Genomic DNA, 23,270 nt, shown 5'->3' with positions numbered 1-23,270 from the left:
GTTGATCTAATAAGGCTTGTCCAACGAAGGGTTATTGGACATACAGATAAGATGCTGCGGCAGACATGCCACGTCGATGCTGCAACAATGCAATTCCGATTTGAAAAGGGCTGAGTCAGCGGGAAGCTCGCTGGTGCCTGCGCCTACTTCGGTTCGCGTTTCAAAAGCAACGGAAAGCGGCTAAACAAGGGCAACGGAATGGTGAGAATTCTCCTTCAGCACCTTCAACCAGCAATTGCTGCATGGAGGACGGAGACTTAAGTGATCAAGCACCGTTAAGGGCCCGCGCGGCTCTCCATCTACACCCGATTCCACGTCTAGATTGCATCCAGAGCGCGTGCGGCTTGGAAGAATATTTGTCCTTCCTTCTGGTGGTGATGCGTAACACACGGCAACGTAATTAGGAATCAGCTGGCCCCGCCTCGAGAGTCGCCCTAGTTAGGAAACACAATTTTGGATTTTTTGCTTCATTCGTGCGCCAAAGCCGTTTCCTACCTGGTGCACTTCTCATCTCGCATTACGCATAGTATGCAACACGCTGAGGGGATGTTATTCGGAAGTGTCTGACACATGCACTTCGTGTAAAAGCCAGGGTTGCACGAGGCCCGCCGTGTGCCGTAACAGTAACAGACAGCAAAATGGCACCTTCAATAATCAATAATGCCTCACTCGCGCAGAGGCGATAGGTCTGCATCCTCATTACGTGGATACTGCTCATTACCAGCGAAATCTGCCAGCCTGAGGCCTGCTGAAGGTAGACCTTGGCAACCCGTAATAAAAGCAGGGACGTGCAGTCGACACCATTGAAGGCGACAGTAATGGCCGCGTGCTCGTGGCTGGCGGGGGAGGAACACTCAGCGGCTTGTTGTGGTCTTCCATGACCTGACTCGTCTACCGTCCATTGAGGCAAGGAAACCTCCAATAGAGAGCAGGCACCGAATGTACCAGAATTAACTAAACTACATGCAGTACGAGTCGTGTGCTACAAGTCCCGCACATCACTAGAACCATAATACAATGCCGATACTGGGCCCTCATGTCTCACGTGCAAACTCCCAGCAGCATTGCTTTTGAGGACCTACTCAAAATGACGCCGTTCATCATTTTGTGATGTCGCACGCGCGGATTTACCACCGACTTTCTTGTAGTCGTCCTTCCACGCACTGCCTTCGCAATCGTCACCGCCTGCTGTCCGCACTTCGCAGCTTGTCTTTACCGCCCAGGAAAGCACGCAGAGTATATATAGTCATTTTTTTTCCAAATTTCAGCACCAGTGTCAGATGCGTTTTTCAAATGGTGTGTAGCTCTTCTGGGCTACATAGGCTACTTCTGGGCCGAGTCGCGTATGAATGGCTAAGTTAGCGATGTTCGTCATTTCACCCCAAGGTGAAATGACGGGCATTGGGTTCTAACAGGGTGTTTCCACTTGGCCGGACACTATCTTCGGTACACTGTTTGTGAACTTGGTCAAAGTTTTGAAATTTACCTCTGTACAGGGTATCCTGAAACAAATCTAAAGATGTATACATGGACAGTCTTGTTGGGAAACTTTTCATCTGTCAGCGTGCACTAGCCATCACAGTAGCATGCAGCAGCTCAACAGGCAGGCCTGTTAACCAGGCGTAGAGAAGGTACTTCTTAAGCATGGTTAGGCACTTTCTACTAAATTCCATTATGGTCAATCGAAATTTGTCCTGGCCGGTAACCGATTGGTAGGGTCAGGTAGGGTCCGCTCCGGCAGACCTAGCGGCCGATACACAGAAGCCAATCGACCGCACCAACCGCGGTGGATAGTTCTATCAGGCCAACTGATTGATGAATCATTGTATCCGATCAATCGAACAGGTTTACAGATAGGATAAACTCGCTTATGTGCGTTTCGGGCTGCCACCGTGCACGGTGCCTTCGCTCAGTCCCCACCGCCGGGACCCCGTGAGCGCCGGCGCGCGGTGGGAATAATGCAGGGCCTGCTTATGGCAGCGGGCGTCACCGGAGCAGTGGTAGCAGTTCCGTAGCCTGTGGGCGACTTGGTTCCTCTGGCGTGTGGCGGCGGCAACAGCAGGCCACACCGCCGCCCTGCATCAACCCGGCAAATGCCCTATCAGCATCAGTGTTTTTTTTGGTAATATATTACTTTTTTGGGGATAAATGGGGGTCTGAGCCTGGAAGAAATGGAATCGTTGGGTCAGTTGGGGTACTGGTTCATTACTTCGGCCATAAGTCGCCCCAAATGCCTTCTGCACATATAAAGCTGACCATTTGGAGCTTATACACTATTTATATATAAGATATTTAATGATATCACCATGAGACGGCCCGCTGTTGCATTCAACTTAGGTCAACGGGACATTCGTTCATTCTTGACCAAAGCAAACGGCTCAGAAACGCCGCAGACGCAATGCCCCAAACACTTAGAAGAAGAATTGCTTACAGCACACCGTAAGGCCTTTGAGGGGGGGGTCTGGGGGGGGCGCAGCAGCCCCCCCCAGCGACTATACAAATAGGAATCGTAACCGCAAGAAACACCCAGTTTATTACTCTAGGGTACTAGGCCCAAAACGAAAAAAAAAACACTGATCAGCATCAGCATTAAGATCAGAATTAGGACCGTGGAATGTGCTGGCGCAGAACTCGCCCTTTAAAGTCAAGCTCCTATCTAGCTCCCTGTCGCAGCAGAGGGTGCGGGCAGGAGAGATGTCCGCCTCGCTGACCGAGGGACGCCAAGCATGCGTGCAGATGACGCGTCGTCACTGTCAGGAAGAGCAGCAGGAGGAGGGTTCTTGTCTGCTGACCAGTCGACGGTATCACCGCCGCCGGCGCCTACGATCGGGTCGCCGAACGGACCCAGCGTGGATCGAGCCACCTTGCTGTCTGTGGGTGTATAGCCCGCAATGATGTGTTTCCCCCCAGAACAGGGGGTTGCTGGCAGCGTGACCCGGACAGGCACGGCACACAGCAAAAAGAAGCACATGATATCGAGATCAGACCGAACGATCGAAAAAACATGAGAAAGTAGCTTACCCAAAAGTAATTGAAACTGATGCATAGAAAAGATGATTTGCCCATGCCGGGTGGGACATATCAGGCAAGGTGGTGCGAGATAACCGAGATTTGCGCTGTAAGCGCGCCCGCCCATCTGGGGCCACACGCACGCTTTCGTTATCGTTGCTAGGGACCCGAAGATGAAAACCTCCAAATTGGAAGCCTGCATGCGTTCGCAAGTTTGCTTCCATTTGACTTATCTGGAGGTCAAAAGTCCAGTGTTCGGTCCGTGCAGCTTCCGAGAAATCCCACAGCACCGTACCCGAGTTCAACCATTTTACAAACGTACGACCAGCCATGTTTACCTTGGAAGGAAAATGAGCCAGCGCGTCGCCCTGGACTTCCTCGCCGGAAACCACGTGACTGGCAAACTGGGGGCATATCGATAGACAAAACGTATACAATCTTACAGAAAATCGCTAATATAGTTGCGGATACTGCTCACTATGAACTGGAACGATTGAAAGAAACTGGCGCGCTGCTTGCGTTTACGAGCCGGCCGCCGTTGTCGAACTGGGTTTCGGAAAACGTGGCCGGAATGGCTGGCGCTTTCTGTTATGCACTTCAAGCCATTAAGAAGTCGAAATCGTATTCAGATTATTTGAATCCGCTCTTACATGGCGCAGGAGATTCCCCTGATTTTAAGGATTGATGTGCACCGATACGCGCGGTCGACCCAGCTGATTCCCCTGCTGATCGTCGAATGCCGGCTCGTCCTTGAATTCCCCTCCCTTTGCGTAGCTATCCGATGTTAAATCCAATCGAAATCGATTATTTTTTGCAATCGCGATGTGTAATTACGATGGCGACATCAAGCTTAGCTTTTTATAGGGTTGAGCTGTGCAGTTATTTTCTGGACGTGTCTTTGAGACCTGCCACCACTTTTCAGCAATCCTATAAAATGCAAGGAATTGCGAACTATAATTGGCGACGAGGCGACTGCCGCCCATGGTGACCATACGACATAATATATTTTAGGTCGACGATTTGGTTGGCACAGGCTCAGGCTATTGGCACAGGCTCAGCCAATGGTTACGCTACCAACGACAATGTGTTCCTTGTCCTTAGCTCAGTTCCTACCTAGGAAGGGACTGTACCTCGATCCGGCTCCATCGTTGGTAGGAGCGTTTGGTAGGTAGGCGCTACAGTGAGCCCCAGACCCAAAGGGAATCCCCCTCGAGCACGGAGTTCACCTGATTGGTAGCTTACACTAAGTGTCCCAGAGCCTGCAAGGAAACACGGTCGTTGGATGCTTTCGTCCCTATCAGGTACCTTCCAGCTAAATTAGTCAAATCGCTGAGCAGTCGGCACCTTGAAACTCGCCTCCGTCAATCATGACAAACGAAGCCTCCCTGGAGTTTATGGTCCGGGAGTGCGTGGTGATGACAGCACCGGAATCACCAGAGCGGCTAAGGCTCACCGCGAGGGTCAGAGAGTGTGTCGTCCCTCGGACACAAGGAGACGATCATTGGGGTCCTCCTGGGCGCCTTCGGGGACGGCACAAACCGAGCCGCCCTTTGTTGGCCGTGTCCTTTTCGCAATGCGGCTGGGACGTCAGAGCAAACTGTGTAACGCAGGAAGGGGCCCAGACCTGCCCCACCGTCGAAATCGTATGACTGACATCTGAAAAGGTGAGCAGGCAACCCCCACCTCACACCCAGCGCAATGTAATAGCGCATTTCGATTCATTACACCTTACACCACCAAGCCAATCAGCACATTACCTCAGTCACAAACCAGGCTTACAGTCAAGCCACATGCACAAGCAGGACCAATCGCTGATAGGACGAATTGTTTTCCACAACAACCTTATGACATAACAACACATACTGCAATTAGCAGAATAGCAGTACACGTTCCTGGAATTTGTCGTAATATACATACTGGTAGGGTAGAAATCGCACCAAGAAGGCCGCCGCACCAAGGCCACTGGCGCGTCCCAGAAACGTTCCCGTACTGCAGCATACGTACCAAAGGACACACCGCTCGTGCATCCGTTCAACCACTATTTGAGCATGAGCATGGAGCAATGAGCCATAGGGCCGGCACGGCTAACACATAACGCACATGACCCTCGGCCCGGCGCCACGGCAATAACTAAAGCTCGCACAAGGATGCGAATGTGCATCTTATCTATCCCCTTAGGAATGACTTCATGGAACCACCTCACAACCGACCGAATGAAAGAATATCGCCAGGAGGCCCGAGCCACCACTCCCTGATCTCCGTCTCCTCATGGCGCAAATTTCCATACAAATCACTGCAACACAGCTGCCAAGCCGTGTACTCGGCGCACTTTGCCTCCAAAAAAAGGGCGCCAGGTGGCTGGGTGCGCTCCCTCGCCGCCAGGCGGCCTCCGACGCCGGCAACAGAACAAGTTACAACAACCACAGCAATAATGCGGCGCAACCGAATAGCATGTCTTCAGGGCGTGTGCACCAGAACGTATGCAGACACGGAAAATGCGACCAAACAATTCCAAACGCATCCATATTCATGCCCCAATCCTGCCCTACTTCTACCTCTATTACACACGACTAATAAGTTAGCTCTCGTTCTTGACACGCCACCAACCGCGAAGTAATCTCTTTGTCCAATATAAAGAAGAAGACCTGGCAAAGGACGTAACTGAGCCACCACATGTGACGCACGTCCTCGCAGGACGAGCTTCACTGCTCCATTGTACCATTCAGAGCACGTTAAGCCCATCCACTTCCCCCCCCGCTAAACGTCGCAGGTGCCTTGGCACCGACCGCACCTAGGCTGCTGGAACAATGCTGAAATCAGGATACGCAAACTGCAAAAATAACCTCGCCCCCGGCTCCCACCCCATCCGGAAGACCCCTAGGCCCTCTGCCAATCCACATCATCCACATCCTTAGTATGCAGAACCCCCAAAGTGCGAGTGCCGCCCCATTATCTCTTTGGCCTGTGGGATGTGCAAAAAATAACCGGTTAGCGAAACTGCTTGCTGTTGGGTCCTTGGAGCAGCGCTTTTGTCAGAACAGCACTGAGGCGCAACAGGGCCCGCTGAAATGCGCGGCGGAAAACATGCAGCCATGCAGCCGGCCATATGTACCCTCTTTCCGCCTCGCCCCAAATCCAGAACCCCGTCCGCGGGACAACCCCTTTTGCATCACGATATCTCACGTCTCAACGTCATGTCAATTAGGAAAGCCCATCACCGCAACAATCAAGAAACTACCAGTGACATACGACATCCAACTTCCATGCACAACAAGACACACAAATTCTTGATGAAAAGCCCTTCCAGACATCGGAACTGCAAATGAAAAGTGCATAACACCCGTGTAGTTGTTCGCACAACCTACCGCCGGTGCGCCGGCGGGTTCGGATTAAATGGCCGATACCACGAGAAATGACCAATACGGGATTGAGCTGCAGGGAAAAGAACAAACGCCTTCTGTACCCATCGGACTACCGCCGAGGCACGCTGAGGACTTCAATTCTTCTCCCCAGGAAATTTGAAACCTGATCCCACCTGCCCCGCTGCCTAGCATCCACCTGGATCCTAGCGTCGATGTGCACCCCACCGCCCCGGCCAACGCAGCAGCAGGTGCGGGGGCTAATATACCCTGAACGGGCGAGTGTTGCCCGGTAGAACGTAAAAAAAGAGAAGAATGCACGTCACTGCACCCAAGGGTTTGCGTGGGTAAGGAGCAGCTAGTCCCGCAACAAAACGATTTGTGAACCAAAGAAACATTGCATCACACACAGTAAAAAAATTGTATACTAACGACGACTACACAGCACATCGACCAGTCGACCAGACATCCTAAGCGTCATTCAAACCGTTTCTGACTACCCCTTCCTCCGGGTGTCGCAATGCGACCCCACATGCATGTGGGCTAATTCTTCTACACTCATTAAGAGCCTGGACTCGTAAGCACTTGGACGTGAAGCATTCCACCACACCTAAAAGGAGCGAGATACGACGCTAATATGCCAAGGCCATGTAATACCCTGCCTGCGGATCACAACCATTCACTTCTAGCATCTTCCACAAAATTAAAACACCTGCACCACGTCCTCCCGGACAAAGCAATAATCCTAAAGCGACCAAGGAATCGCAGCTCACGGGATAAGCAACCCTTTTCGAATTCGGGTCTACTGCAGGTAGACCCAATATACACGGCGTCCGGACAGCATCATTATGACAGCAGATAACCCGGCTGATCGGTGATTTTCACCGTAATGTGCAGTAAGTGCTCTTCTTGAAAACATACAATTCAGGCACGAGCCCAACACATGTTTCGCGATTGCATTCGACACCTGTGTTCGACACCTTTGTTTCCGGGAGCGCTCCAGTGGGCTCCATCAGCACTCGACTGCCTACCCAGGTGGGGTCCTTGCGGTAATGTACATCCACGTGTTGCGTGCACTACCTCCGCGCACAGTGCCCTCGTAGAGGCCTCGCTTGGTGGATAGCGGGATGGGACGACGTGGCGGGAGGGTGACGACAGTAGGAGTGGCGGTGGCTGCGATGGCAGCACAGGGCGAGGCTTGCCAACAGGGCAGAGAAGGCCAGCCACCATCGCCCGCAGCCGCATGAGCAGCAGCAGCGAAAGTTAAAGAGCACCCGCCACCGCCAGTGTGCGCAGTCACACATGGCCCAGACGCCCGAGGCTGAGTTCCAGGACCGAATCGTACACCATGGGCGTCGACCTGGCTGCATCCAACGGTAGCGTGGTCTACCAGTGCATGCGCTGACACCCCCATGGAGGTCCCCATGGATAGTGTGAAGGCGGCCGTAGCAGCCGCAGTGACGGCGGGCGAGGAGGTTATGGAGGCCGCGCCAATGCGTACTTTGGGCCCCGGCTTGCCTTGAGAAGCCAACGTGTTGTGGAAGGCGGGTGAGGATAAGCCCTTGAGAAGGGCGTCTCCCCGGTCGCCAGCGGCTGCAGTCGCGGGTGGAAGGCGTGTATTGCATATGTGATGAACTGAGACCGAGTAATACTAGGTGAAGTATGGAGGTGGAGGGCATATGCAACAGGGGCATGGAAGGCGAGGGGGCTTGGATTCGCCTATGTGTGTATGCGTATGTATGTGTGTGCTACATGTGTTATAGCTTGCGTCGCGTTACCTACGATCCGGCGGCCCAAAGGCTAACCAATGGAACAGTACAAGGAAAAGCTTTGAAGAGCAAGTGCAGCATTGACCGCTTTGGGAACGGAGAGTAGGTAAGGGAATCTGCGTGGAGGAAATGAAACGCCGCTTTTGGAGAAACGTGGTTCATATGATGTGCAGGCTGCCGCGGCCAGGCTGCCGAAGGCCCGCCATCTTCGCTTGGCTCTTCCGTATCTCCTCACCATTTGTTTCGGGAAGAGGAAGCGAGCCAGCCGTAGTCAACACAGCCGTAGAGCCGTCGTAATCGGAAGTGGACACTGTGCCAGCCGGGCTGGACCATGTATTGAAGGTGGCAGGTCGGGGTCTTTCCACTTCGGACAGCGTGGGAGCGCCATCCCGACCAGCATTACCCCCAACCACTGTCAAAACAGAGATCGCTTCGAGTATTGATTCGTCCTTCGTGGTTGCCATGTGGCTCGGCTCCAGAGCCTTTGATCTTGAGGCTCGATGTGGCAACTTGATGAAGCGAAAGAAACGCAGAGTCAACCAAGACAGCTGAGCAAAGTCATTGTGCACAAGGCTAATATTCGGCTAGACAGTGCTAGATGATCGCAGGCTAGCCAAAATTCCTGCGCCCCAAAGAAAGCCAGCTCATCACTCCGGCGGCACATTAAGTAATTGGCATTAAATTGCATACCATAAAGTCGCCACCTCATATGACAAACACAGGAAATTGGAACGCGTGATGGAAATAAAATCGTGAACGTGACGTGACCACGCCAGCCGGTGCATCTTGCCTTCCAACACAAGACAAACAGACCTTGGTACGCATCAATGCCATCTGCCACGAACATACCATAAAAGCAGGCTGCACCCACGGTCACGTAATAAGAAATCCCGCCCTTGGACGCCACGAACCACGTACCTTTCACAATAATTCCATGTTGCAAAATGGCCAGTTCAGTTCAGCAGCGTCAGCTCTCGGAGAGAAAGCAGACACGAGACGAGCTTGCTAGTCGAAGCTCAACTACCACCCAGTTTTAGAAGCCTTAGATCAGGATCTAAGAGTGTGCAGTGTTTGTCATCACAATTCTAGCACGGCAAAAACAATATTTCGAGCCGGATAAGTTTGCGAAGGCACAGAAAATGCCCAGCGCAAAGCTGAGGCTTTTGACCTCGTTTGCAAACAGGGACAACAATCCACTTCAGGTCTTGTTGACGTCAATATGGGACACGCTTCGGGTCGACTCAACAACAGAGATTACCGTATGCCGTACATGTATGCATGCCGCATGTGTGCGCCTTGAAAGCACTGGTTTGCCGGACTCCATGTAATGGCGCGTTTTGATCTGCACGATGCAACAAATGCTTGCATGGGCTTGCACATATTGACCGTGGTGCACTTAAGTCCATCCCTTGGATGTTAATACGTAGATTATTTTCTTTTCCATGCTTGCATCGTGAGACCTCAGGCTCAGTGCTTAGCTTGTGATTATCGTAACATGGAGACCAGGTTCATGTAGGGTTGGGAGTCCGGGGGATACGATATGGAGCTGGGACATCGGGCATGGCGCGATGTAAATCGGCATTTGAAAATCAGAGGCAAACTGGATAATAAACCTTACAACCTATCAACTTGCCCGACTGGCGAGAGGACCGCAGGGTATGGCAGCCTGCCCGCCAAGTGGCCATGCAAGTCTCGCTCTCCACCCCTTGTCATTCAAGGGTTTGGGCTTCCGTCTTGCCAGGTTCCGAGAGAGCTGGCGCGGCTCGCTGCATGGCCTGTCTTGAGTAGGAACTGCAACAGGTTCGCCTGCCTGCCTCTCAACCAGCAGGTGTAGGACTAGCCAGAACTCAGCCCGGTCACAAGTGGTATTGCTGAAGATCGCATCGCATCCATTTCAATGAATCGGACGAAGGACTTGGCTTAGTCCACTCCTATGCGAAGTTCACGTCCATGGCCGCCGCGCAGAGGCCGGTGTAAGCCATGCGGAAATAGTGGGGTTCAGCAGCGTGGAACGGCTCATTTTAAGCCACCAAAGACGTATCGGAGGCAGCGGACAGTGCTGGCCAACGGCACCCAAGCGGCCGTCGGTCTAGCGAAGACCATAGGACGATGATAGGTTGATGGCCTCGGCTACCTCTTCATACAGCTTGCCTGCTTAACGAAGTAAACCAAGTGCGGCTGGTGCACGAGTGCATCTAACACAGCAATCTATGTACGTACGTTCATTGGACATTCAAGAGTCAAATTAGCCCACAGTGTTGTTTCCTGTTTGGCGCCTTACCCCAGGCCCCCAATTCCACACAGGGATTGCAGGCAGCAGGGTTGACGATAGTGCTCCGAACCAAGGAATCTAGTCCTGGTGCTCAAGAGGATCTTCTGGTTCTGACACCTGATGACACTGCCCGCTTGCTTGCTCGCTCGTCTGCCCAAATCGTCAAGCGAAACGGTTTCTAAGCTTCCACAAGATTAAAATTGAATTCCGTACTCCCCTCCATCATCCTTCCGTGGACTCCACCAGAAGCACACTGGGACTGGGAGTATGTGGGCTCACCGAAATTCAGTTACCCCTTTTGGACGCTAGTCTGGGCTGATGTGCGGTGTTTCCTTTTCTCCGTGGCTTTTAGGCGTTGTGGTATTGCCCTTGGGCCTTCGGCTCGTATGGGTAGTTTTACAGGTATGGGTCACGCACCCCCCAACCATGCAACACACACACACACACACACACACACACACACACACACACACACGCTGAGACATGTGTGTTCGCGAGGTTCAAAACCCTGCCGTCGACATTCCATTCTTGTGTCTTCTAACTTAAGCTACTCTGATCGGAGTTTGCCTTCGCGTTGCGCCGTTTTCTTAGGATGAGTGCCGTTCTTCAGCCAGCTGCACGGCTTAGCGTATCCGAACTTCACGAGGGTACGTTGTTCGGTACTTACCTCATCCCCGATCGGAAGTCTAACATTCAATCTTATCTTTGGGGCCATGATAATAGGTCCCTCACACTAAGCCCAAGGCAACCTCTACGAGCGATGCTACAATAAGCCGAAGTCTAAGATTTTCTCGACATCCTCGTCTTCATGTCATATTACCAACCTCCTCCGCTCCTCCCTCCTCCCGACGCCCCTTTCAGCACCGCTAGCATTATCGTAACTCTTACACCGCTAGGCTGTGTTGCGTGAGCCTTATCAGCTTAGTTTGTCAAGGTAATGTAGCGTACTACACCCGCACGCATGCAAGGACGAGAGCGCATGCATAAACAGATGCAGTACATACATATAAATACATGCACGCACACAAACGCACAGGAGCGGTGTCATAACACGAACGCACGAACTATTTCGTGGAAACAGTTGTTTTCCTTCGTTCAGTTATCTCTGATATTGCCTTCCTACCCGACTTCTGCTCTCGCCTGCCGCCTCCGTATTCGGCAACCCTTATTCCCTGTACATGTACCCAGAACATAACAAGAAATATAGCGGGAGCGCAATTACACATGCGCGCATGCACATGGGCTTTGCTAAGCAAACGGCCGAACGCCGTCATTTGAATGGACATTTACTGCTACGGGAAGTACGGCAATACATACGGTGTTCAGGTCATCTGTGTGCTGCCACACAGCAGCGCGCTGTCCTGCGCAACCCTTCCGCCTCCCTACCTACCTACCTACCTCCCTACCTACGGCTGCCGCTTGGGCTACTACCAGCCGCCCGCGCGCGCATCCACCGTTCGACCAACGCACCCTGTCCTGTTGGCCCCGTATATAACAGCGATGCCATGTCATTGTTATCGAGGGCTGAAGCTGGCAAACTTCCATACCCCAACGTTTCGCTGCCTGTCGCGTCATACGTGATCATACGTGATCATACGTCATACGTGACGCGAAAATGTCGTGACATGCCAAGCCTTACTATTCAGGAAAGCTGAATCATGGATAAAGGCAGAAACCTCCAGCATCTATGCAATAAACTGCCATCTATGCTGTAGCTGACTGAGTCATGAGGAAGGAGTGCTACGTGTCATGATGAGCGAGTCTTGCCGGCTACTTGACAAATACTACAAGTACAGTTCCTGGCTAGCTGGATGCTGTACAACCGCCTGCCAGCCTGTCTGTCTGCCATCACGTATTCCGTCATCTCGTCAAGTCCGTCCATCAGTTGATGGGTCAGATGCCGTCTTCCAGCCGGCCCTGACGCTCTCGCAATAGAAGACCCGGCGCTAGCTGCACCTCCCGGGAGATGGGATCGTCAGCTAACGGGCTGACGGCGGCGGATGAGGCACCGCCGTCAGCGCAAAAGGTGCCGCCGCCGTGCGCCGAGGAATCGTCCTTAAGATGGCGGGGAGCGGATGGGAAGCCGCTACTGCCGCCGCCGGGGTTGCTGATGCCGGCCTTTGCCTTCTCAACTGCCAGTGCGGGCGTACGGCTGCTGTCGGGGTCAACTTCCATATCATCATCACGGTAGAGAGGTTGAGTGGCGCGCCATGCCTGTGGTGAATTGGGTGTTAAACATGGTGGAGTGGTAGTATGATGTTGGAGAACGAGAGGATCGGGTATGGGCCCAGTGTTGGGAGGGAGGCAGGGTCAAAAGCGAGGGAGGGAGACAGGTGAGCGAGTCAGTGCATGTCCCGAGCGGCGCCATGTGGACTTTCTGAAGAGCGATAGGCGGCAGAGCGAAAGGCGGCGAATGGCTTCTGGGAATATGGCCGGAACAGGTTGGCGACGAGGATTGTGCGCATGGAAAACGTATGGGATTAGAACATCGGATGAGTTGTTCATCAAGTTAAATGGCTGGGTGGTGAGAGATACTTGCGCTTATGGCATTGTTTATCTACATCTTGGTGCGTGCGACGGTGTATTTGTGCGTGTGCACCTACCTTAGGGATAAAAAACAGTATGTCTAGCCCCGGCCAGAAGCGCTCGAACAGCGACACCGCCACGAACACCAACAGCGACACGACGGGAGAGATGAGGGAGTCAAGGCCGGTCCAGTCGCTCAGTGGCGCTGCGGGAGGGCAGCAGTCGGAGCGGCAGGAGATATTCAGCAAAACATGAGTGAGGTAGCGCACGAAGGTGGCTGGCTCCTGCTGCTGAGTAACGCTCCGAGTCATTGCGATTCCCTGGCAGGTTTTGGAGCTAGTGCAATTACCTGTGTGGCCTGCGACTTTGCGATCGGAAACCCGCTTCATTCCTGAGGGCTTTCCCCCGGCGAACACTTGAAGTAATAAGATAAATATAGAACATAATCCGGGGTGGCATTACCAACAATAAGGATGAATACACGCACATGTACACAAACGCAGCTCCTTCATAAAACCACCTATCCCCGCATAGCGCCCTCCCGTCCGCAGCTCCGCTTCCCGCCCGACGACAGCTGATAGGTATTTTACACTCTTGCGCTCATCAACCCAGCGGCGAGCCGACCCGGCATCGCTCTTTCCCACAGACACCATACCCACGTTGGTCACACGTGAGTGAGTCCGGATCCCAGACGCCCGCGAAGTCCTGTTGGTCGGGTGGGTCGATCTGCATGAAGGCCGGCAACCCAGCCAGCGCGCTGCCATACTGCAGGGCGTACTGCCCAAACGCGACCAGAGAGCCGTCCTTGGGCAATGTGAACTCCAGCACCAAGCGAACCAAGGAGCCGCTTACGCACGCCAGCAAGCCTGGGAAGCAATGGGGAAGGGGAGCATTGAGAGAATGGGAGAGTGAAGGGGGGAAGGGATAAGGAAGGAGGAATGCAGGTTTTTGGGGAGATGTGAGGTCTTGTGGGGATTGCGTGGGGGGTCCTGGGGGGAGGATTCTGGGTTTCAGGATTAGATCTATGCTTGGAAACGTCCCCTTATGGGCGGTCTAGGTGGTCCAACATGCGGCGGCGGATTAGATAGAGCAGCGAACAGGGTGTCGCACAAAGGAATAGTAAGGTCGGTCGGGTAAAGGACTGCCAGCGCGTGTTCCCAATCGCGCATACACCAGCTCCTGACACACGGCTCATCCAAACACACACATACATACATGCCGACAAAACGATATCCACATACGCACCATTCCAGAATCGGTGGCACGTGCTCGTCGCACCATTTAGGCCTCTGCATTCCACACGCCTTGCACTTCATACACGAGCAGCGGCACCCCATTACGCTGTATCACACTAAACATTACAAAGGACGGACAAAATTGCCGTACCGGCATTGGGGCTGGCCCGCGGGTAGTAGACAGCCGCCAGCAGCGGAACCAGTACCCCCGCAAACACGATATCAAAGGCCACCACCAGCAGGTAGGCGGGGTTGTATGCCCAGGCGGCCACACAGCAAGACATCACGGTCATAGGCACGTGGAAGATGCGCGCCACCCACAAGAGGTTAGCTTCGCTGGTGCCGTATTTTGGAACCTGTCGTGCAATGCGGCATATGTGCGATAAATTGATTTTCAGGCGCCTGGCTGGGTCGGTGGGCTTGTGGGCGGAGCTAAGGATGCGACGGCAGGAGGCAAGTTGTAGGGCCAACAGTTACGTGTATGTATGTGTGCGTTGTGGCGGGTGAAGAGAAAGGTAGATAGACAGACAGACAGTCAGACAGACAGACAGACAGACAGACAGGCGAACTCCCATGTCTGATTGAGAGTGGGACGTTACACTTCCTGCCAGAGCTGGATGGGCTCAGGATGGGCGCTTCTTGCAGCTACGGAACCGGCCAACAATCACACACCCATGCACAGGGCTTTCCCAAGCCCTCACCTTGCGCCAGATATTGTGCGCCATGACGGTGGAGGTAGCCAGGATAGCGCCATCAGCTGTGGACTGCAGGGGAGAGGGAGTGCGCGGGAACCGGCAACCGAAAGCGGGGAACAACGTGGCTTGCAGAGACATGGGAGGAATAAGTGAGGCAGCGGGTTACGCGGGGCCGGCGACCACGCTGCCTTACGGCTCCTCTTGAGCTGACGAAATTTACTTTGGGGGCGGTCCTGCGGACGCCGCAAATAGTTCGCTGTGGTTGAATCGGAAAAGCGTCGCGACCCCCTCGGGTCCTATTACTGCTCTCACTTTCCGCTGCTTGTATGATGTGTGAAACAGGGGGGTGTATCTTCGCCCGTGGCAGCTACCCTGCGAAACCCTGCCTTCCCCGGTATTTCGGGGCACCCTCATCCAGTCACCCTAGTCAACTTCTCAATGGATCGCTCAGGTTCCGCACCCACCACCAGCATCCAACGGAATCTGCCGGGTCGACAGCGGCCCAACTCCATTCCTGATCGGCTCGCGGGTTAACTTTATCCCAGGTCACCACCGTCCATCAACTAGGGGCACAATGCCTTCCACCATCGGAAGGACTTTTAAGCCTGACGGGTATCGATCCCGGGATCTCCCGGAGGCAATGGTCGCGCCTTACCAGTAGTGCCAAACCTTATATACGTATGTACGTAAGTGTCGGTCACATTCCAACACCCTGCACATTGTTGACCCGCTCCCGCCGCCTTTCTCGTTCCATTTGGTTTTTTTGGGCGGGGCCCCAGCGCGAAGCGCCCAGGGGGGCCCCGACCTGTAGGATTGCCCATGTCCATGTGTGTGTGTGTGTGTGTGTGTGGTAAATGACATGCCCTAGCAAACAACATTTTAGAGAATTCTTCGTGAGCGCTTAACATGGAGCTCTGACAGCGCCGTCTGGCACTTCGACTGTGTAGTACGTTCAACAATTGCGGGCATTCGCACCTTGCCGTACATACATATCGCACGTGTACACATGTATATGTACACTTAAAGCCGTCCATCCAGCCAATATGTGCCCACAGGCTCTTTGCGTAGCTTCCCCGCCCTCCCTCACCATTGAGGCAGTTACGATGGCCACCATGGTCCATGCTCCAAGTGCCTTGGGAGCCTGGGGCGCAGCGCATGCCGTACACCGACGTAGCCAACTTCGCAATTTAAAGTGAATTTTTGGTGTTCTACTGTTATGGGCCATACCGGCTTGCGGTGCTTGGCTAGTGACTTGCACACACGGAGGCTACGGACGTACATGCAGACGAACAACCACCGCGCATCTTGAAAAGCAGCAAGCAAAAGATGAAAGAAGCCGCAGATGACAGCTGCGCTAGCCATTAAAACGGCAATGCAATAATACGTTGGCAATGACTACCAGGTGCACTAATTGAACTCTCGAATCGGTCATGTAATCCCCAGCCCAGATGAGATGTTAAAATCCGCCACCCTGGTTTGTGCCCCCCCCCCGGCATCCCGTCCATCCCCGGAAGGGATTACTCACATGCTGCCACAGTAGCCTAAACAGGACATCCTGCCCCACCGGCAGCCACTCGGCACAGCTGGACAGCCCGAGAGGGGCGCTGCACGTGTCGGCCGCGAACTCAGCGTACTGCGACGGTCAGCAAGGAAAAGGTCGTTATTTAAGGGGGGCATGCCACTCGGTCGATTACGCGGTCGATGGAGAGGACGATGGTCCGCTGACGGCCGGCCGCTGACGGCCCGTGGCCACAAAATATCTGAGCGTCCGATACCATGCACCCGAGTGTGCTTGTGTGCGTACGACAGCGTGTAGGGAGCTGGCCGGGCAGCGCACAGCCTTCGTGGTACGGCACGCAAGTAAGGGATAGGCAAGTCTTATCAGCCTTCAGATTTAAGCCGCCGAACGAGTATAACCCTGCAGCAAACCATGTGCGTTTTGTTGTGTACGACAACGTACGTAAGGGGCGGTAAGACGCAAGGTGCGGTGTTTTACGTGCACCCATCGACCCACCCGTGGTTATGCCGCCCTGCGACTCCCTGCTACCCCGATATTCTCCTCGCCAACCGCCCACTGCCAGTCACCACGGCAACCACCACAACCTACCTGCGAATCCGGACCGTAGTGTTTGCGAGCCAGCCCCGACAGCAGCCCGAACGGCACCCCGATGCAGACGAGCAGTATGCCCGAAATGAAGCAGGAGGTACGTGCCACGTTCGGGGTCTTGGAGGCCATGCAACGAGCCTATAGGTGGGGTTGCGTGCCCGTGTGGGTGTGTTGATTCAGAGGTCACCATTGAACCACCAGGGTAAACAGAGGCCCTGCCGAGGCAAGCTACGTGTGGGTGCGTGTGGTTGGAAAGGACGAGATGGAGGGTAGGGGGAAGGGTTTTTCGGGTCGAAAGGAGGGCTGACGACAGGGCCTGAGTCGGACTGGAAAGGGCAGGTAAAATCTGGGAGGCAGGAGCGACAAGAGTTGGATCTAACAAGGTCGCATGTGGGTCAAATATTGGGGGAGCACCTGGGAGCCCTCACAGTCCGCCAGCTCCTACAGCGGTATAAAATCCTTCCTCAAGAGGGCCAGGGCACTGATCGCACACGGACGGCTATATATGCAGAGGCCTGCCTGCCTGCTTGCCTGCCTGCTTGCCTAAACAAGCTTCTACCTGGAAATCCAGCGCGCAGAGGTTCCCCAGTCCCAGCACGAAGATGGTGGCCCAATTGATGAGGATCGCGTTCGGGAAGGGCGCGTAGGCGTTGGGATCAGTCATGCCATTGTCATAAACCTGCGAGTTTTAAGCAAAAAGAGACAGCCATAGTTCATCTTTTCCATGACGAAGGAAATGCGTGCGCATTGTCGCCGCGTTTACAAGCAAAGCACTAGGTGCGCAACCTAACCCAGCCGCCTGCACAGTAGTATGGCTAATCCGTGGTGGCGGTTCAGACTCTCAACCCCCGCAGTCACCAAGGGTCAACCCCCAACACCCACCAACTTATCGCCCTGCGGGTAGGCGTAGTTGTCGCAGGTGGAAGCCCCGGTTACTGGGTCGCTGCAGTTCAGGGGGCCGCTGTAGCCGGGGGTGGTGGCCTGTAGAGCGCGCCAAACACCCGAAGGGTTAAGGGGTCACGCAAGCCACGGCAAGGAGGATGGCCATGTTGGATTAGTACGCCGTAATGGGTACGCTTGGGTGGACGAGGATTGTGTAGCAGAGTATGGCAGGGTATGTGCGCATAGCCTTTCAGCCCCAGCCCCTGCCCCGGGCCCAGCCCCAGCCTTACAGTTATGTTTCCTAGGTCCAGAGCAAAGCCCAGGCTGGGCGGCGCAGCCTGTGGACCGGACTCGTGAGTCATCATGTAGATGACGGTGGCGGTGAAGGCCGTGAATCCGCCGATCACCTGGGGCAGCATGCAGCATTGGAGAACGCGGGATGGAGTGTCCATGCACATGCAGAGCAGACGAAAAGACGATGCTTCCTCCTAGCACCAGACGAAATCCAAAAACGAGGCTCAGCTCATCACAACACACACAACATACAGATGACGAGGCAGTAACACGCGCACACCTGCGGCAGGTCGGTGAGGGCAACGGAGAAGAGGCCGCCACTGGCTGAGTAGATTCCCAGAACGGTGCCGGCAATGGCAATGCTGCCACCCTTGGGCAGGCCGAAGCAGAACTGGAGCACCAGAGATATCCCCACCAGGTTGCCTGATCAAGGTACACACACAGTTCACGTGCGCCAGGGAGGGTAGGCAGCTTAGTCAATCCAGGCTGAGGTTATGCGTATCGCAGATGGTCGCAAGTACTTCGGTAGTTCATCAGCCGGGCCGGGCCGGGAGGAGGAGGAGGCCCGAGTCAGCGGCAGGGAGGGGTTATTACGTTCTTGGGAGATTGGGCGATGTTGACAGGCTGTCCCGGACGTGTGACATGCAAGCATGTAAGTGTGCAGGGTATAGATAGCTGCCCGAGGGGAATGAGCGGATGGTGCCGGCAGTTCCAGCGGCTGTCCTGCTCAAACCCAATCCTCACCCTAGGATGGGGCAGATGGAGCTGGGGCGTGGGGCTTGCGTAGCATTGCGTGCTGCTCTCCCGACGGGAAGATGACAGAGAGGACCGCTAATGGAGATCACGCGGACACGGGATTGCACCACCCTGACATGATCTTCCCTCCCCCGCGCCCTTGCCAATTAGAACAAATGATCAATTCGTGGTCCCAGCACTCCCCTCTGCTATCCCCTTCTTCGCCACTCTTGCTCACCTGCCAGCAAGAACGTGAACGAGGTAATCTCAATGCACGACACAATGACCTGGTGGAAATGTACGGCATAGCTGTTGTACAATTACATCAACAGCGCCTTGAAGAGGTTGCATCAGGAGGTCAGAACGATAGTGAAAGAATCTCGGAGGAGGTAGAGCTTAATGCAGGTCTGCGGTTGTGACCCTTGCTAGGCTTCATCACCATCTTCCGGTTTGAGCGTGTGGCACTGGTGCAGACCACGGACCGCACGCCGACCCTAGGGAATATAGCTCCGGTGTCAGAAGCCGCGGAGGCGAGGACATCACCAGCCGCCCATTGAATACGCCAAGAAGGCATGCGGTCCGATGCCGCAATGTAATGACTAGGAATGCGAGGTATACAAGCGTAGAGCCCAGCCTACGGCCCCTGGCTGTGTTTGAACGATCGCACAAGAATGCAAACATAGGACAGGCAGCAGCCTGCTGTCCTACAGTCGCACCTCCATAAGGCCGCCGTACTTCCTCCCGAACAGCTCCGGCAATGTCAGCAGCCGCATCCGATTGATGGGGGCTGCCAGCAGCAGACCGTTCTGCAGCGAACGGAGTGAGGATTGAGGACGCCCTTGTTATGACGTTGGTGGCCTACGTAATCACATGCCCACCCATGCAACCCCTGCCGCTCATGCAGCAGCGCCTTCAAGTCCGTTGGCGCTGTGACGCACATGGGCTTCCTATCTGTTCCCGTACATACATACATACATACATACCCACCCACCAGTACGAGCGAGATGCCGAGCCCCAGGGGAAGCACTGCGCCGTCTGTGGAGCACGGGGTTTCAGGGCGGGCGGGCAGGCGGGTGTGCGGAGCATGTGCGCCGGGTGTCGGATTGCTTGGGCTGTGGTCGAGCTATGCGCATCTTCAGAGCCAGATAGATGCATGTATGCACATGTACATGTACACGTACATGTAGATAAACAGGTTCAAATAACCCATTCAGAAAAGATGAAAGAGATCGCTACGGCCGGCAAGGAGCGACCGACGTCGTCCACAAATATGGTGATGCTAGGCCCTACATACATACATACCCACCACGGACGATTACGCCTGCCTGACGTACTTACCCCAGAAGGCAAACTTGTAAGAGTTGACGACGTTACCTACAAAGCAACATGTCCGTGATGAGCAGGCCATTCCTGGGCGTTGACATCGAGTGTAGTGCAATGGGGGGCCCAGCCCTCCCAGTCCCCACCCTGCCGGTAGGGTGGGTCCACCCATGCACCCATGCACCCGTGCATCCATGCAAGGGATCCTCCCCCATTCCGCCCTTTCACCTAATTCCTCCCTTGCTTGCAACCTGTCTATCTGATCTCCAGTGGGAACACTGAAGATTGTCTGGTAGCCCTGTCCTGGTCCCTAACGAATGCATCGGGGAAGCAAACCACGCATGTATATCCACACCTGTCGGACGCCACTTATTACCAAGCGCATATACGCACCCATACTGCTGCTGCAGCGCTGCAGCGGCTGCTGACGGTAATACATACATTGAAGGTTCGCAAACGCCGTGCGCATCCGCCAAGACTAAGACTGCAAACGTATGGCGGGGCAGCGCCCACCTCTCCACCCGCCCGCCAGGCACTAAAAATCCCAGCTCGGCTCCTCGTCCTTCTCCTTTTCCTCATCCTTCTGCTTCTTCTCCTCCTTCTCACAGAAATATATCCCTCTATCACTTACGTCCCCTCACGCGTACTACCCTCATCTCACATCCTAGCTAGCCAGGTCGAACAGATGTACATACATACATACATACATACATACATACATACATACATACATACTCTCATCTACACACATACATACATACTATCATCTCTTAGCCTTTCTCCCTTGGAGGTTTTTTTGTTGGCTTGTAAGGTGTATCAGGAGCCCTCCCCTGCCGGGACTGCCCTAACCGTATTTTTATTTCCTGTTTTTTGGGCGGGGCCCCAGCGCGAAGCGCCCAGGGGGGCCCCGACCTGTAGGATTGCCCATGTCCGTGTGTGTGTGCGTGTGTGCGTGTGTGTGTAACGGACCAAACATAATATCTTGCCCGGCTGAAACGCGTTATAGGTACTATATATCATTCTCTATCGCATGGTATCTCGCCTGTAGCCAACAAAAATCGTATGAGCACAAACAACTTTGGCTGCCTCAATTGACCGAGGCCAAAGTCACATCAACGCCTCTCGGGCTAAATTTAATCTCAAAAGGTACCGCGTATCTCATATTTGAATTCCTAGATGACGGCGTATGATAACTCAAACTCCCAGGTCTTGAGTGTGTAACCGACCAAACATAATATTTCACCCGGCTGAAACGCGTTATCGGTACAATATATCATTCTCTATTGCAAGGTATCTCGCATGTAGCTAACAAAGATCGTATGAGCACAAACAACTTTGGCTGCCTCCATTGACCGAGCTCATAGTCACATCAACGCCTCTCGGGCTAAATTTCATCTCAAAAAGGTGCCGTTTATCTCATCATTAATTTCCGAGATGACAGCGTATGATAACTTGAACATCCAGCTTGTGTTACCATTTGCCCGCACGGGCATTCCGACTTGCCACCAGCAGGCCGACAAATTTGCTTACATTTCTCTATAAAATACGCAAGCTGCTCATTTGTACATTTACTTTAGCCAATGCTCGGGGCCTCCGGAGACTTGCGGTGTGCCCCGATGAAGCCCGCGGCTGTGGGGCGGATTGCTGAGGCCGCTGGCGCTTCGGGGATAAACATCACAGACAGCATCGAAATTCACCCAGCTTTCGTTACCATTTGCCCGCACGGGCATTCCAACTTGCGGTCTGCCGCACTGTCCATGCGGCATGCACCCGGGATGGATGCGATTCGCGTGGAGCCCGCAGGCGGTAATGACGATTCCGCCGGTGCAAGCTTAGCTCTCACACCATCAGCACTGCTGCAACAAAGCACATCTCCCACCGCGTTGACACGACCCATCAATTGTCACACGTGCCGCGCTAGCTACCGGCCTGTGCGGATGCAGGGGGGCCCGCCCTTTTTCCGGCTTCGAGGAAGCCGACACCCGACTTGTTCCCTTGGAATCCCGTTTTCGTTGGTGGTGTTTTGGGGGGTTGTTTCAGAGAGCCTTTGACTTTGCCCTAGCTAAGACTTGTGGGCTCGCTCTAGCGGGACCTGAGAGCCCTCCGTGGTGTTTTCACTGCAGCGCCATCCCCGGATGGAGGGGCTGCGGAGTGGCTGCGTAGAGTGTTTGCAGTCTGAGTCAGGGTCGGGAGCACACAAGACTAATCGACTTGTGCTGTGTGCTCCCGACCCTTGCGCTGTGTTTCGGCTTCGGCCCCCGGCTCTCGCGGCCCACAGTGTAATCTAAGTCATGCATACATACATACATACATACATACATACATACGTTCTTTCTGGCGCAAACAGCTGCAGCCCGAGCAGCCCGCAAACAATCCGCAGAACTGGCCCAGCGAACTAAGGACCAGAAGCGGCTGATCCATAAAACGTCTGCAGCGGAGAGACGCAGCGAGCTTATCCAGTCTGCCCGTAAGCAGAAGGCGAAAGGTGCCGAAGCCACCCAGGGGACCCAGGCCTCGGGGAGGGAGCTGGGGACTGCTGCTGCGGAGGGGGACGACACGATTATGGAGGCGGAATCAATGGGCTCCCCATCCCAGAGCCTAATCTTACACCTCCCCACCGCCTCCCAACCTGGTTTTAAAGACCAGCCCACTGCCACCCCCACCCAACTCTGTTGATGGAAGCGACGACCACAATCAAGCGCCAACAGGGCGCAATGCAGGGACGGCCACTTCGTATTGCAACACAGAACATGCAGGGTCTGCTGGCCAAACACAAGGACAAGATTCATGCAGCGGCCAAACAGTGGATAGAGATGGGGCTGGATGTGATCTGCCTGCAGGAAACCCACCACACCAATGCCCACCACCAATCCCTGTTTGAACGCGAGCTAAGCATGGCAGCTGCAACAGCCCACAGCCGGGGCTGGCGAGTAGTGGCCAGCTCGTGGTCTAACTCCATCCACACGGGGGGCGTCCTTACCCTCGTCCGACAAGGCCTAACAGCTACCGTGGAGACCAAGCCTAATAAGCCGAGTGTACAGGGTCGGCTGACGAGCTGCCTGCTTCG

The 23,270-nt window shown here is 54.3% G+C and overlaps 2 protein-coding genes across 2 annotated transcripts in view; both read right to left on the bottom strand.

Annotated features, from left to right (window-relative positions):
• Nucleotides 1–7,395: 7,395 nt before the first annotated feature.
• Nucleotides 7,396–8,984, bottom strand: VOLCADRAFT_94587 (uncharacterized protein; the record flags this gene model as incomplete). Its single annotated transcript, XM_002953725.1, has 3 exons — nucleotides 7,396–7,961; nucleotides 8,373–8,447; nucleotides 8,951–8,984. The coding sequence occupies 3 exons, from the start codon at nucleotides 8,982–8,984 to the stop codon at nucleotides 7,396–7,398; spliced, it is 675 nt and encodes a 224-aa protein (XP_002953771.1).
• A 3,318-nt stretch (nucleotides 8,985–12,302) lies between these two features.
• Nucleotides 12,303–23,270, bottom strand: part of VOLCADRAFT_94586 (uncharacterized protein) — a gene marked incomplete at both ends in the record, with an annotated part of 16,959 nt that continues 5,991 nt past the window's right edge. Inside the window, 16 exons of the mRNA XM_002953724.1 lie at nucleotides 12,303–12,623; nucleotides 13,013–13,140; nucleotides 13,595–13,801; nucleotides 14,322–14,526; nucleotides 14,872–14,934; nucleotides 15,953–16,006; nucleotides 16,391–16,498; nucleotides 16,973–17,110; nucleotides 17,532–17,651; nucleotides 17,855–17,953; nucleotides 18,145–18,261; nucleotides 18,429–18,571; nucleotides 19,122–19,170; nucleotides 19,600–19,689; nucleotides 19,875–19,918; nucleotides 20,222–20,293. Coding sequence (XP_002953770.1) covers nucleotides 12,303–12,623; nucleotides 13,013–13,140; nucleotides 13,595–13,801; nucleotides 14,322–14,526; nucleotides 14,872–14,934; nucleotides 15,953–16,006; nucleotides 16,391–16,498; nucleotides 16,973–17,110; nucleotides 17,532–17,651; nucleotides 17,855–17,953; nucleotides 18,145–18,261; nucleotides 18,429–18,571; nucleotides 19,122–19,170; nucleotides 19,600–19,689; nucleotides 19,875–19,918; nucleotides 20,222–20,293 — 1,958 coding nt within the window. The remainder of the gene's footprint in view (nucleotides 12,624–13,012; nucleotides 13,141–13,594; nucleotides 13,802–14,321; nucleotides 14,527–14,871; nucleotides 14,935–15,952; nucleotides 16,007–16,390; nucleotides 16,499–16,972; nucleotides 17,111–17,531; nucleotides 17,652–17,854; nucleotides 17,954–18,144; nucleotides 18,262–18,428; nucleotides 18,572–19,121; nucleotides 19,171–19,599; nucleotides 19,690–19,874; nucleotides 19,919–20,221; nucleotides 20,294–23,270) is intronic.

This window comes from Volvox carteri (assembly GCF_000143455.1).
Source record: "Volvox carteri f. nagariensis unplaced genomic scaffold VOLCAscaffold_38, whole genome shotgun sequence".
NCBI classification, from domain to species: Eukaryota; Viridiplantae; Chlorophyta; class Chlorophyceae; order Chlamydomonadales; family Volvocaceae; genus Volvox; species Volvox carteri.
This window is presented reverse-complemented; position numbering and strand designations above follow the sequence as displayed.